This window comes from Colletes latitarsis, chromosome 6 (genome assembly GCF_051014445.1).
Source record: "Colletes latitarsis isolate SP2378_abdomen chromosome 6, iyColLati1, whole genome shotgun sequence".
Taxonomy (NCBI): Eukaryota; Metazoa; Arthropoda; class Insecta; order Hymenoptera; family Colletidae; genus Colletes; species Colletes latitarsis.
Window position 1 is genome coordinate 6498724 of NC_135139.1, and position 14191 is coordinate 6512914.

General features: G+C 32.5%; 1 protein-coding gene across 8 annotated transcripts in view; it reads left to right on the forward strand.

Annotated features, from left to right (window-relative positions):
* The window catches only part of LOC143342735 (dystrobrevin beta), a 55802-nt gene that overhangs the window by 2679 nt on the left and 38932 nt on the right, over positions 1–14191 (forward strand). For 2 of the 8 annotated variants that reach the window (XM_076766924.1, XM_076766920.1), the window contains exon 1: positions 6123–6315. The exons of 1 other annotated variant lie outside the window; for it this stretch is intronic. In XM_076766924.1, coding sequence (XP_076623039.1) covers positions 6288–6315 — 28 coding nt within the window. In that variant the 5' untranslated portion in view covers positions 6123–6287. Of the gene's footprint in view, positions 1–2277; positions 2336–4761; positions 4853–6122; positions 6316–14191 lie in introns of those variants that run through there. 5 more of the 8 variants (XM_076766922.1, XM_076766923.1, XM_076766919.1 and 2 more) reach the window with 5 other exon arrangements.

Sequence of the window (14191 nt, forward strand, 5' to 3'; positions counted from 1 at the left end):
TTCCGCAAAATTAAATTTCAAATCGTTCGGAAAAAATTATTTTTGGTTGAAGAGGTTAATTTTAATCATTTTTGGCCAATAGACATACCCCGAAATCCTATCCACATTCGAGAAAAAAATTCCTTACCGAAAATATAATCTGAGGCCTGAAATAGTTCTCCGAAATTTCATGTGAATCTTTAAAACATCATAACTCCTGAATGGATTGGACGATTTTGATGTTTCAAAATGCAAACAACACGTGTTTTAGTGAAGAATATGTGGGAATTCCAAAAATATTCGAAAAGTTATTCTTTGACCCCGCAAAATGAGAAAAACCCAATAAAAATGGTCCAATTTTCAAGCAGCCATAACTCCTATAATACTGAATATATTTCATTGAAATTTTGGGCAGAAGTAGAGCTCATGAATACCTACAAAAAAGTATTAAACAACTTTTGCATACAGCGCTAACCAAATTTATTAAAAATGAAAATACGAATTTTTAAGAAAATCGACAGGAGGTAGGTGCTAAAATTTTTCGGCGATATAAAAAATTTTCAAATCGTTGTAAAAAAATTATTTTCGATTGTGGGGGGCAATTACAATCATTTTTGGTGATTAAACATACCCCTGAAATCCTACCCACTTTCTAGAAAAAAATTCGAGAAGGTGTGAAATTTTTCGATGAAATTAAAATATTTCGAATCGTTCTGAAAAAAATATTGTTAGCTGTGGTGGTCAATTACAATCATTTTTGGTGAATAGACATACCCCCGAAATCCTATGTACTTTCGAGAAAAAAAATTCAGTCCAGGCAGAACTTGAAATGTTAATAACTTTTTAATGAATCTTCCATCAACAAATTGGTATTCTTGATTTTCGTCCTATTTTGACCTCTAGAATCCCTCATTGAAATTTTTCCCAAAGATGGCGGAACACTCTGTATACATTTGCCATATAGGATATAGTTCAAATTATTGTAATATTTTCATAAATAACTTTTTTTTGATCTGTTGTGTATTTACCAATAATAATGTTTAGAAAAATATAATTACATAGTATTTTGTTTACTATGTCAAATACTTAACATAGTTTGGAAACTTAACGTTTCGTGTAGATATTTAGGGTCTCTAAGTAATGTATAGGTACTGTATGATAAACTATGTATGTAATTTGAAACTAATGGCATGGTTGTTAATTTATAAAAGATTAGGTCGTAGTAAAATAATGTTAATCATTTTATAAAAGACTCAAAAATGTAAGAAACTAGACCCTCCTTTCTTTCCAACAAAAGAAAAACAACATGGTAATCTTTGATAACGATTGAAGTAATTTTAGATCAATGAATAAAATATTGCCATATTTGGTTAAACTGTAGAAGATATTTTATACATTTTACTATCATTTTACAACGTAACATGAACTCAATATTACAATTAATATTATTTTTGCGACTAACAATTTAGATACATTAAAAAATTTAATGTTACGATAAGTTATAATTCATATTATACAAAATTAGTAATTTTTCTAGATTTAAAGTAGTCACTGATATTTTTCTGTTAATATTAATTCTACACTTAATACGAACGTTTTAAATTACAAGGCCAATAATGGTTTTGATATACATATCATTTTATTATTCCACATACTCATCGTGCAAATTGCATGCGGTTATCGACACTTATTGGAAATAGATATACCACGTATTCACGAAACATGTAATATATTCGTGCATATGTAATTTCAATAAAACATGCAAAATATATACAGTATGTAAAATATGCAAAATGAAAAATCCATTTTTAAGTCCTCCTAATGACGAAACAAATTTCAACTTAAATTCTACTTTCCTATCCACTTTCTATAAAAACATGCATTTGCATAAATACACGCATTAGCAACTCTTAATTGGCAGTTACACGTACATTTTTCGCGTTTCGTCGGACATTTTTAACGAGACAAATTAATTTCCACAATGCACACTATAAAAATTTATATTAACTAATAATTTTAAAAGGTCAGTATCGTATTAACTTCTTTTCGAACAAATAGCATGAAATGTATGCAGAATAAAATAATTCTGTACATGGTAATTAAGAGTAAAGTTTTTGTATTTCTCATTTAAATATTATTATTCAGACTATATCGTGAACAAATCATATAGGTGAGATAATTTAGAAAAATGAAAGTAAATGTAGTAAGTTTCTTTAATATTGAAATTAGTGGGAATCTTCCTTGAAAAACATTTTCTACGCTAGTTTGCTGATTACTTCGCGAAAGGATCGAGATAAGATCTTTCGTAAAATAAAATTCGCCAGCGGCGCACGCAAATGTGTACTTACACTCCACCGTGAGTATCGTAAACTATCGATCAGCCTGTGCAGAAACCTACATAGTTTTTCCTCCGTTTATTACAGTCGCTCGTACATTTATCGTGCATTCCAGACAGCGATTTGTTTTGTGCCGTTGATATTAACCAGATCAGCGAAAAAGCTTTGTAGATAACATAAAGTAACTTCCATACAAACCTTTACAAAACGAACCTCAATGAGATTACGTAAGTTATCCCGGGAGGATTTGCTCCTTCAGTTCCTAGTCGATTTAACGTTATGTCCCGTCTCATCCCATTCGCCAAGCAATTTCCCGCTTTAATGCATTTAATATTCAAAAGACACTGAATCTATTAATCCGTTATGAATACGAATTGAATCATATTGAATTATACTAGCTGTACGGCCACCTTTGGGAAAAATTTAAATGGGAGATTCTAGAGACCACAATAAGACGAAAATCAAGAATATCAATTTCTCGACTGAGACTTCACTAAAAAGTTATTAACAAATTAAATTTAAAAATTTCAAATAGTTCTGGAAAAATTATTTTTGGTTGCAGCGGTCAATTATAAGCATTTTTGGTGAATAGACATATCCCTGAAATCCTACCCACTTTCGAGAAAAAAATTCGGATAGGTGCTGAAATATTTTGGCAAAAAAAAACTTTTCAAATCGTTCTGAAAAAAATTATTTTCGGTTGCAAGAGTCGATTACAATCATTTTTTGTCATTACACATACCCCCGAAATCCTACACATTTTCGAGAAAAAAATTCCTTACCGAAAATCTAATTTTAGGCCAGAAATCGTTCCCCGAAATTTCATGCGTATCTTTAAAACACCATAACTCCTGAACGGATTGGACGATTTTAATGTTTAAAAAAGCAAACAACGCGTATTTTGATGTAGAATATGTAGAAATTCTAATAATAATGAAAAAGTTGTTCTTTGACCCCGTAAAATGAGAACAACCATATAAAAATGGTCCAATGTTCAAACAGCCAATACTCCTACAATAGTGAATATATTTCATTGAAATTTTTGGGGGAAGTAGAGTTCATGGATACCTACAAAAAAGTATTAAACAACTTTTCTGTACTGTACCAAACCAATTTATTAAAAATGAAAAACGAATTTTTAAGAAAAATCGACAGGGGATAGGTGCTGAAATTTTTGGAAAAAATTAAAAAATTTCAAATCGTTCTGGAAAAATTATTTTCGGTTGCGGGGGTCAATTACAATCATTTTTGGTCAATACACATACCCCTGAAATCCTACGCACTTTCGAGAAAAAAATTCTTTACCGCAAATCTAATGTGAGGTCAGAAATGCTTCCCTGAAATGCTTCCCTGAAATTTCATGCGAATCTTCAAAATGTCATAACTCCTGAACGGATTGGACGATTTTAATGTTTCAAAAAGCAAACAACGCATATTTTAATGGAGAATATGCAGAGCTTATGAAAATGTCGGAAAAGTTGTTCCTTGACCGCGTAAAGTGAGAAAAACCACATACAAATGGTTCAATTTTCAAACAGCCATAACTCCTATAATAGTGAATATATTTCAATAAAACTTTTTTCTGAAGTAGAGCACATGGGTATCTATAAAAAAGTATTAAACAAGTTTTCTATAAGGCGTCAAACAAAATTACTAAAAATCAAAAACTAATTTTTAAGAAAAATCGACACGGGGTAGGTGCTTAAATTTTTCGGCGAAAAAAAAATGTCAAATCGTTCGAAAAAAATTATTTTCGATTGCGGGGTTCAATTACAATCATTTTTGGTCATTAGACATACCCTTGAAATCCCACCCACTTTCGAGAAAAAAATTCGAGAAAGCGTGAAATTTTTCGACAAAATTAGAAAATTTCAAATCGTTTTGGAAAAATTATTTTCGGTTGCGGGGATCAATTACAATAATTTTTGGTGAATAGACATATCCCTGAAATCTTACCCACTTTCGAGAAAAAAATTCGAGTAGGTGCTGAAAATTTTCGGTGAAATTAAAAGTTTCAAATCGTTCTAAAAAAATTATTTTTCGTTGCAGGGATTCATTATAATCATTTTTGATCAATACGCATACACCTGAAATCCTACGCATTTTAAAGAAAAAAATTCTTTGCCTAAAACATAATTTCTGGCCAAAAATGCTTCCTCGAAATTTCATGCAAATGTTTAAAATGTCATGATTTCTGAACGGATTGGAGGATTTTTTCCTAGTGAACGTACTATTATTTGAAAATAGCATGTCCTTATAGAATATCTCTTCTTTTTTTGAAACATCCTACCATTACGGTTAAGATTAATTCAGAGTGTCACAGTTTAGCATGTGACTGACAATGTATGTGTTCACAGCTAATATTAGTAAGTAGAACGGTGTAAGGTAGGCATGTCAAACTTAGTTTTGCCTTAGGGCCAATTTGCACTTTGTTACCATGTTGCAGGTCGTAGATGTACACTGGGGGCATTGAATCTGTCGCGAGGTCACGGCAGATACAGGGCGTTCCTCATTTTTCCATTCATACTTCGGCATAAGTATGTTCTACAAATACGAATAAGACTAAAATGTCATGTGACAAAAAGTTCATAAATGCTTTATTAAGAAGTTATAACAAAAAATATCAGTTGGACGTAAACGTTGTAAATACCTATGTTTCCATTTAAAAGTGTCTATCGTTGATTTCAATTCATTACGATTCTATCTAATCTCTTTTATAGAAAATTTAGTTCAAAGAAATTAATTCGTCTCTGGTACATATTTCTGTATTGTAAACGTTCTCTTTCAGAGGCCAAAAAACTGATCCTCCTCGACTAATCTTAAAAACCAATTTTTAAAAAAAAGTAGGTGTTCTGTTCGAAATTTCTTTTATTTCAGTCTTGGGTCTCTATTAATACAGATAATGGAGATTCGACCATTCTTCTCCACGTATTTTGAAAATTGTTTGCAGAAGAAGTGTACGATTCAAAGAAACATCAAACAATCTTTAGTCATGCGAAAACGTTTCATGGTTGTATTGCACGATAGAAGCGTACTCATGCATCTACAAACACGTTCGACGACTGAAATATTTTCCGCGCGCTACCGCTCCCAACGTTTAATTCCTGCACAGAATAATCGATGTCCTTCGGTTTTTAGAACACTCCGGAGGTATTATTACCGATACGTTACTGTAGCTTGATCCCGTAACCAATCGAGCGGAACGGAGAATCGATGCACACGTTACGAAAACGCACGAAAAAATTCCCGGTTGCTGGAAGGTAGTGATCGTGCTAGAGAATTATCAAGATTTTTCAATAAATTCCCATTCGCATTTCTCGATACAACAATTTTCTCAATTTCGAGAATTTTAGAAAATACTGTATGTGTCTACATTTAGGAATGTTGGAAATAAAGCGCCATTTGTTTCTGCGCCACCTAGAGTTAATCTGACTTACCTTTTTTTTCGAAACTGTGTGTCTTTTGTCTGTAACAAAGCCTCGTGCTAAATAAATGAGTTTTGCTCATTTGCATCCCCAAAATTTCCACAAGGAAAACGTTGAGATTCGTTGCAAATTTAATTCTTAGAATTCTTACGAAATCCTTAATCCGATCGTTTAATCTCTATCGAAGAAATTAGATTTTTTAAAATTATTTTGTAACACCGTTTAGCGTGAATAAAAAAACATGTTAAATAATGTTCGTGATAGTTGAAAATCTCGAGAATTTTCAAACAGAATTCCCGAATTTCGAGATGTAAAGAGCAATTCGAGAATTCTCGAATCTCGAAAAACACAATTGCTGCTGGAAATCTATGGCGCGGAACATTCGACCCGGAAAGCTGTTGTGAAGTTCATTCCGCTGCGTAATTAAAGCTCGAAGTGGCGAACAATGTGAACTGTCGATGGCGATTCACCCTTCGCGGCGGAACCTTCTATTCGCACCATTTGCGTAACAAGATTTAACCTTCTCGTAGCTTAGTCTTCACAGGTCATGCGGGATACATTGAACTGTTTAAAGGGTAATATCACATTAAAGGTTTTTAAAGATCTTTCTTCCATCCATTTTCTTCGAATACAACATTTTTAAAATACAGGTAATCCTCCTATAACACGGTAAATAAATTCCTAGAATATGTCGTGTTGTGTGAAACCGTATTATATGAGACCCAGAGCCAGTATAAAAAGGGGAGTTACGTTCCGAAAACTTATTAAAAACAAATATTTTTTTAAAATTCTACATAAGCAATTTAATTTTTATAAAAAATATTATTTTAATTTAACGCAACCTTAATTTAATGAATTATAATTTGTTTATATTTTTTCATGTAAAGCTACTATAGTTCATTATTCCTTCACGTCATTATTTTAAGGTAATTTAGTTTTTAAATATGTTAAGTAAAAATCATGTTATTCAGTGCTGTAGGAGTATAGTGTTGTACAAAGGTTTTCAAAATTTATGAATCGTGTTATATCGAAACCGTGTTATAGGATGCCGTGTTGTAGGAGGGCTGCCTGTACTTTGCTAAAATATTAACCTTCGCCGAGAGGACTAACGGGTCCATTTGGAATCCATGCAAACTATTTCAAAGTCGTGACATTTTGATTTTTATTAATTAACAATAATATTAATACTATGTGGGCTTGTAAAATTAACGACAGTAATAACAAAAAATTTACAGAAAGACTAGCACAAAAATTCAATGATAGATCTTGCACTGGAAATAATAAAATTTAGACTTCTGTCAAAATGCATTCGAAATTCTAATAATTATTAGAATTTAAGTAGTTAAGAATTTTAATAGTATTAATATAAATTCTAATAACTATTAGAATTTATATTAATACTATTAACTATACTTTACTATATTTATTACGTTTGATTAAATGTGTTTGTTAAAGTTATAGCATTATCTTCTATTCGTTAATGTACAGATATTTTTATTTTAATATCTTTTCAGAAAAGCTGTTATTTTCTAAAAATTTCAATTTTATTTATAAGATTATTAAAGCTAAATCAGTCTGTACATCAAAATGTACATTAACATTTCTTCTTTTTTTTAAATTTGCATACATATGCTTTAATATATTTTTAATACATATATGAAGTAATTTTGTTAGGTATTCTGTATTGTTAGAAACATCTTGATGTTTCTTTCGATCTTTCAGATACCTTGTAAGGTGTTACATATACCTGAACGGTCAAAGAAACTGATTTGCTTTGAAATTTTCTTTCTAGTAAGTTTAACTTTAAGTAAAATTAACTTTCAACGATTAATTTTGTTTAGATCCAAGAATACGTATTGTTGGAATCTCAGACTAATAATGGAAAAGAACATGATGTGAATTAGGGATGTTTAATTCTGAACCGATTTTCTAAAAAGTCAATTATTTTTTCTGAAGCATCTATACTTTTTCTTCTTTAGTATTTCCAAGAAATTATTAGAAAGTACGTAGGATTATGTATCCTTTAATTATATTTTGGTCGACAATTCCAGTAGAATATGACCTACGACATTTACTATTTTTAAAGTCAATACCTTTGAATAAATGACTAAGAATCACTGATTATTTATTCACTATCGGTGTAGACCAATTTAGAAATTGATTTTACTTCTGCTACCTTGATACCAGATACTCCAGTTACAGATTTGAATTTATTTTCCTGGTGATGTTTTATCTTAAATCTTGTTTATGATGAAATCTTTATTATTGATAATTACATAAAAACAAAATGTCCAATCCAGTTGTTAAGATATTATTTTTAAAACATGCAACTTCTAAAAATAATCGAAACCACTACTTTTGTTTTAAATAGTAATAAAGAATATTCTCAACTATTACTGATATCAAAAAGCAAATATGGTTTCAATTGCTTCTTATTATTTCAAACAATGATTATTTTATCAGCTTTGTTTTTGGTTAATCTTTCTCTTTGTAATGTCATAAATATAAATATTCTGATCTAATCAAAAGATTTCAAAATATATGTGAGTTACAGTTTTTTTGTTTTTCTTTTTTATTGTGATATGGAATCCCCTACAGGATTATTAGGAATTTTAATATGTCCACTTCCACATATAATTACATTAAATATTCATTATAAAATAAAAAATACGTGTAGACATAATCCATATTCAAGAGATCATAATAATTAATATTAGATACAAGATATAGTAAAGTATAGGTTCCAAAGTTCACAAAATGTTTTTTAAGAAATTTCTACACAAGTAAAATGTGAGCTACAGTTAGTAACTAGAAAAACATCTTTTTTTTTAGAAAACTGATCCTTTTTACTTCAATTCAAAATCGAAAACGAAACATCCATAAAATAAAATGAACTCTTGCAGAATTCAGACTGAATCTCTCTTAAATGTACACACTTGGATTTTACTAGATGTTTAGTGAAAAGAGGATTCCCCTAATCCTTAATCACTAGGTACGATAGAAGTCGGACTTTACGAGAAGTCAACCTTTGAACTAGAAAGCGCACTACACCGAGTAACATCTTTTGAAGATGTGTGGAGATTCCGACTGTACAATGGAAAGATTTAGCAATTCGGTGTGAATATCTGGTCATCCAACAATGTATTCACTGATTTTCAAATAAATCTTTATAACAATCATTGAAAAAGTGTACAAGCTCTCAGGATGTTTCAAATATTTTTTTAAATCAAAGGCAAAATTATTTTCCATTCAGTTACATTATACAGGGTGTTCGGTCACCCCTGGGAAAAATTTTAATAGGGGATTCTAGAGGCCAAAATAAGTCGAAAATCAAGAATGCCAATTTATTGATGGAGGCTTCGTTAAAAAGTTATTAACAATTAAATTAAAAAATTTCAAATCGTTCTGGAAAAATTATTTTCGGTTGTGGGGGTCAATTATAATCATTTTTGATCATTAGACATACCCTCGAATTCCTACCCACTTTCGAGAAAAAAATTCGAAAAGGTGCCTAAATTTTTCGACGGAAAAAAAATTTCAAATCGTTTTGAAAAAATTATTTGTGTTGCGGGGGTCAATTACAATCATTTTTGGTGAATAGACACACCCCCGAAATCCTGCACATTTTCGAGAAAAAAATTCAGTACGGGTGAAACTTTAAACGTTAATAACTTTTTAACGAAACCTCAATCAACAAATTAGTATTCTTGATTTTCGTTTTATTTTAGCCTCTGGAATCTCCCATTAAAATTTTTCCCAGGGGTAGCCGAACAGCCTGTATAAATAACTGTAATACAGCTGATACAGTCGAAAAGCTTGTATTGTACCTTTACTTAACTATTCCGAACCTGCAATATTCTTCGTTCATAGCAATAGAAAGGTAACTGTTGGTGAAATTCTTCTGTCATTTAACAATTCTAGCCTGTTTCGTAGATACGCTCGGATTTCTATAATAGAAATGTGTATATGCATGTTTTGTCGAACAATATTAGTAGCATTGGAGTCAACAATTATACTCGTTGCGTCCATGAATCGCAATAGGCTTCTAAAGCCTTCGTTAAAAATGCAGACGGGAATATATGCGACGATTTCAATGAATTTTTATTTTTCAAAATAAGCCTCTTGCATTTTCATTGTTTGGATGCTAATTCACCTAAGCAACGCTCGGGAAGGTACTTAAATTTTCGTATATGGGATGAAATAGCTTTTGCGGGGCGAGAATCTATAGTTAGTTTATGTCCTGCTTTGGCTTTTGTCCAGTTACACCAGCTAGACACTCTCAGAATACAATTCTTTTGCCTCTACTGTCCATCGATCGAATATTTATGCAAATTAGTTGTCCTACTGCCACAAGTGTACAATTATTTCTAATTGCTAGTTCGCAGGTAATACGACGCGTATTGCTTGTTAAGTTTCACATTTCCACAATCACGCAACAATACAGTGATTCATCTAAAAGGCCTCCTTCAATCGGAATCGCACGAGCTGTTATAATACGATTCTTTCTTGCACTTCATTTCATTTGTGCTTCTCGGGCGAACCCGGCAGCCCCGGTTGGAAACCGTGTAACTGTGTGTAGTTGTCTATGCGAGGCTGTGTAAATTTATGTAATCTCAGAGGAAACTCGTCGGGGAAGCGTATTGTCAACTACGTATCCGTGATCGAATATTTGTGCGGTACATCAATGCTTGAATAACTGCGAGAAACACGGAACGTACGGGAAAATGCACGGTTAATTTTCAGTTCCTAGAAAGGCACAATCCGAGAAAAGTAGAAAAGAACAGCGAATGAAGAATAACACATTGTGAATTTTATTTATTTTTTATTTTTTGTTAATGGAACCTTTACTAATATATTTCTAAGGTTTTTCTGATTTAAATAAGACCAAACACGATAGAACTTGGATCGTATTTGCTTATTTAATGAGTGCGTATTTAATCGTATTTAACACGATTTTGTACTCTATTAGAAATAGGTTAGAAACAAATTATATCATGTTTGGTCTTATTTTAATCGGAAAACTTTCACAAACACATTGGTAACAGTTTCATTAAAAAAAAAACAAAAATAAAAAAAGTTTCATCTTTGTATTATGTATAAAGGTGGTCCCAGAAGTACCCAACCTGAGATGGCGGTTATTGTTTAAAAAAAATGACTATGGTCGGAAGTACCAATCATACAAAGCTTAAGTTTCAAGTTTGAAGACGTTACATTGTTTAGTATTTGTTTGACAGCCATTAATAATGAACGCTTTTAGTGAATTTGTAAACATGGAAAAAATTGGTCATCGTTATGTGATACAATATTTTCATTTGAAAGGTCTCAGTCCAACCAATATCAAAACTGAGCTAAATTCTACTCTAGGGGAGTCTGCTCCTTCATTTACAACACTAAAATATTGGGTGGCAGAATTTAAACGAGGCCATACGAGCTGCCAAGTCGAACACCGCAGTGTTCGACCAAATGAAGTGACCACACCGAAAATCGTGAAGAAAATCCACAAAACGGTATTGGACGATCGTCGACTGAAAGTGCGCGAGCTTGCAGACATGGTAGGCATTTCAAAAAGTGCTGTACAACGCATATTGACTAAAAATTTGGATATGAGAAAGCTGTGCGCAAGATGGACGCCGCGCTTGCTCACAATGGAACAAAAACAGCGTCGTGATGATATTTCAATCGAGTGTTTGGCGATGTTTCACAGGGATAAAGCCGAATTTTTGCGTCGATTCATAATCATGGATGAAACCTGGGTCCATCACTTCACACCTGAGTCGAAGGAACAGTCGAAACAATGGACTGTAAGGGGAGAACCAGCTCCAAAGAAGGCGAAGACAGTTCCATCTGCTGGCAAGGTCATGGCGTCAGTTTTTTGGGATGCACGTGGAATAATTTTCATTGATTATCTTGAAAAAGGAAAAACAATCAACGGCGAGTATTATGCGAATTTATTGCAGCGTTTGAGTGACAAAATCAATGAAAAATGGCCGCATTTGGCGAAAAAGAAAGTGTTGTTTCACCAAGGCAATGCACCAGTTCACACATCCGTTATTGCGATGCCCAAAATCCAGGAGTTAAAGTTCGTATTGCTCCCTCACGCACCCTATTCGCCAGAATTAGTCCACTCGGATTATTTTCTCTTTCCAAACTTGAAAAAATGGTTCGGTGGTAAAAGATTTTCCAATAATGAAGAGGTGAAGTCTGTGGTTAATGGCTATTTTGAGGAATTTGATGGTTCTCACTATAAACAGGGTATCGAAGCTATTAAACACCGCTGGGAAAAGTGTACCCAGCTAAAAGGAGATTATGTTGAAAAATAAAGATATTTGTTTCCAAATCTTGTGTTTTTTTTTGTTAGGTCTGGTACTTCTGGGACCACCCTCGTACTATGTATGTATTGCCTCACAGATATTCGAGTCCAGATCAGGTTACACAGTCAAACTTACACTACACGGCCATTCGACGTTGAGCTTCCCCTCTCAGTAGTAGGGATGACTACTGTTCACTTATCCGATCGAAAATGACTCGAAGTTATCCAAACACAGTTGTATTTGCTTTGAAAAGACGGCTAAAAGTCGATTTCAAAAATTTCGCGTTAAGTGTACAATTTTTCATCAATTACGGTGGATAACTACTTAAAGAATAATGCACTTCGCACATTGTTTTCTACGCGAAAACAAGTAAATATCCATCTATGATAAAATTGGTAACGTCAGTTATCAGCTAGATTTGTCTTATTTTAAGTAATAGAATCTCTCTAATCCTATTTGAACCACTGGGGACTCAACTTGGGGACAATGTATTGTAGTGATACAGTTGAAAATATATATAAAATTTGATGTACAATTCCTTCTCAAAACCAGCGTAAAATGAAAAGTTTATTATGAGTCAAAATGACCATGTATTTGTCCATCGCGTGAAATCCCAAACTATATTCTGATGGTTAAGGGGCTTCTCTACTTTGTGGGATTAAAAAAATCGAATTTTTTTTTGCGTTTTCTTTTAGTATGTAGTCTCGAAAATATACCTACCAAATATTAAATTGAAATTCGGAATACTAACGAAGTTATAACGAAGGTATAACAACTGGACGTAAAACTTTAAAGCTGTTTTTCTTCACTGCTTAGGCAATAACATGAAAACTATTCAAGATATCAACATCAAATTTATGCAGTATCTTTAGAACTGGTCTCTCTATAGCATGAACTAAAATAACTACGATATATGCAATACTTTTTCTTTTATTAACAAAAAAGCAACCCAATATATGAAAATATTCAATATTTTCTCGTAAAATAACTACCATTGCGCCATTTTTCGTTTTTTTTTTTTTTTAATCTTAGTTCATGCTATAAACAAACTTATTTATGTGAAGAACATTTTTGGTATTTGGATTTCGGATAACTTATTCGCAAAATATAACCTACGCAGTCGAGCGCTGTACGTAAAAACTGCTGTTTGTTGATTAAGAAAAACTGCGTAATCAATAGATATTATGCGTTGCAAATATTCGTAAATATAGTTAAATATATAATAAATATATCCACAAAACCCGGAATTAATCGCTCTTTAATAGCCTGCAAAAAAAAATCACAAACATCTTTTTTTCTTGCCTACAAGGTAGAATGGTCCCTTAAGGCGTAAAATGGCGGACGATGGGAACCGTCTTTGAAACGAATCTGTAAACAAATCCTTTCGAAAAAGCTAGCAAGCTAATCCGCCTTGTGATATTTGCGGTTCATTCGTTTTAAGTAATAGTCGCGAAGAGCCAATCAGATCGAGTACCGCTTCTTGAAACGATATACACCGTTTCGAGGAATCATCAAAGAGCTATTTTCGTTGCTGGTCGAGGAACCGCGGCCTTTTGTCCGCGGACTTAAAGCATCGTCGAACTTAAGAGCGTCCTCGAGCATTCGCGATCCGCGCACGAATCGCTTGAGAAAACACTGCGAATTCTCAACGCCCCCAAATTTACCGTAGGTACAGTCGATTGTACAATTTGGGAGACTTATTGTAGCTTTCACGACATAACGAGATCGTAAATTTCTTTAGACATTAAAACATCGATTCCATATGTATACAGGACGTTCGGCCACCCCTGGGAAAAATTTTAATGAGAGATTCTGGAGGCGAAAATAAGACAAAAATCAAGAATACCAATTTCTTGATGGAGGCTTCGTTAAAAAGTTATTAATAATTAAATTCGAAAATTTAAAATCGTTCTGAAAAAATTATTTTCGGTTGCGGGGGTCAATTACAATCATTTTTGATGAATAGATATACCCGGGAAATCTTACCCAGTTTGGAAAAAAAAATTCGAGAAGGTGTGAAATTTTTCAACAAAATTAAAAAATTTTAAATCGTTCTAAAAAAATTATTTTTGATTGCAGGGACCAATTATAATAATTTTTGGTCAATAGACATATCCTCAAAATCCTAACCATTTTCGAG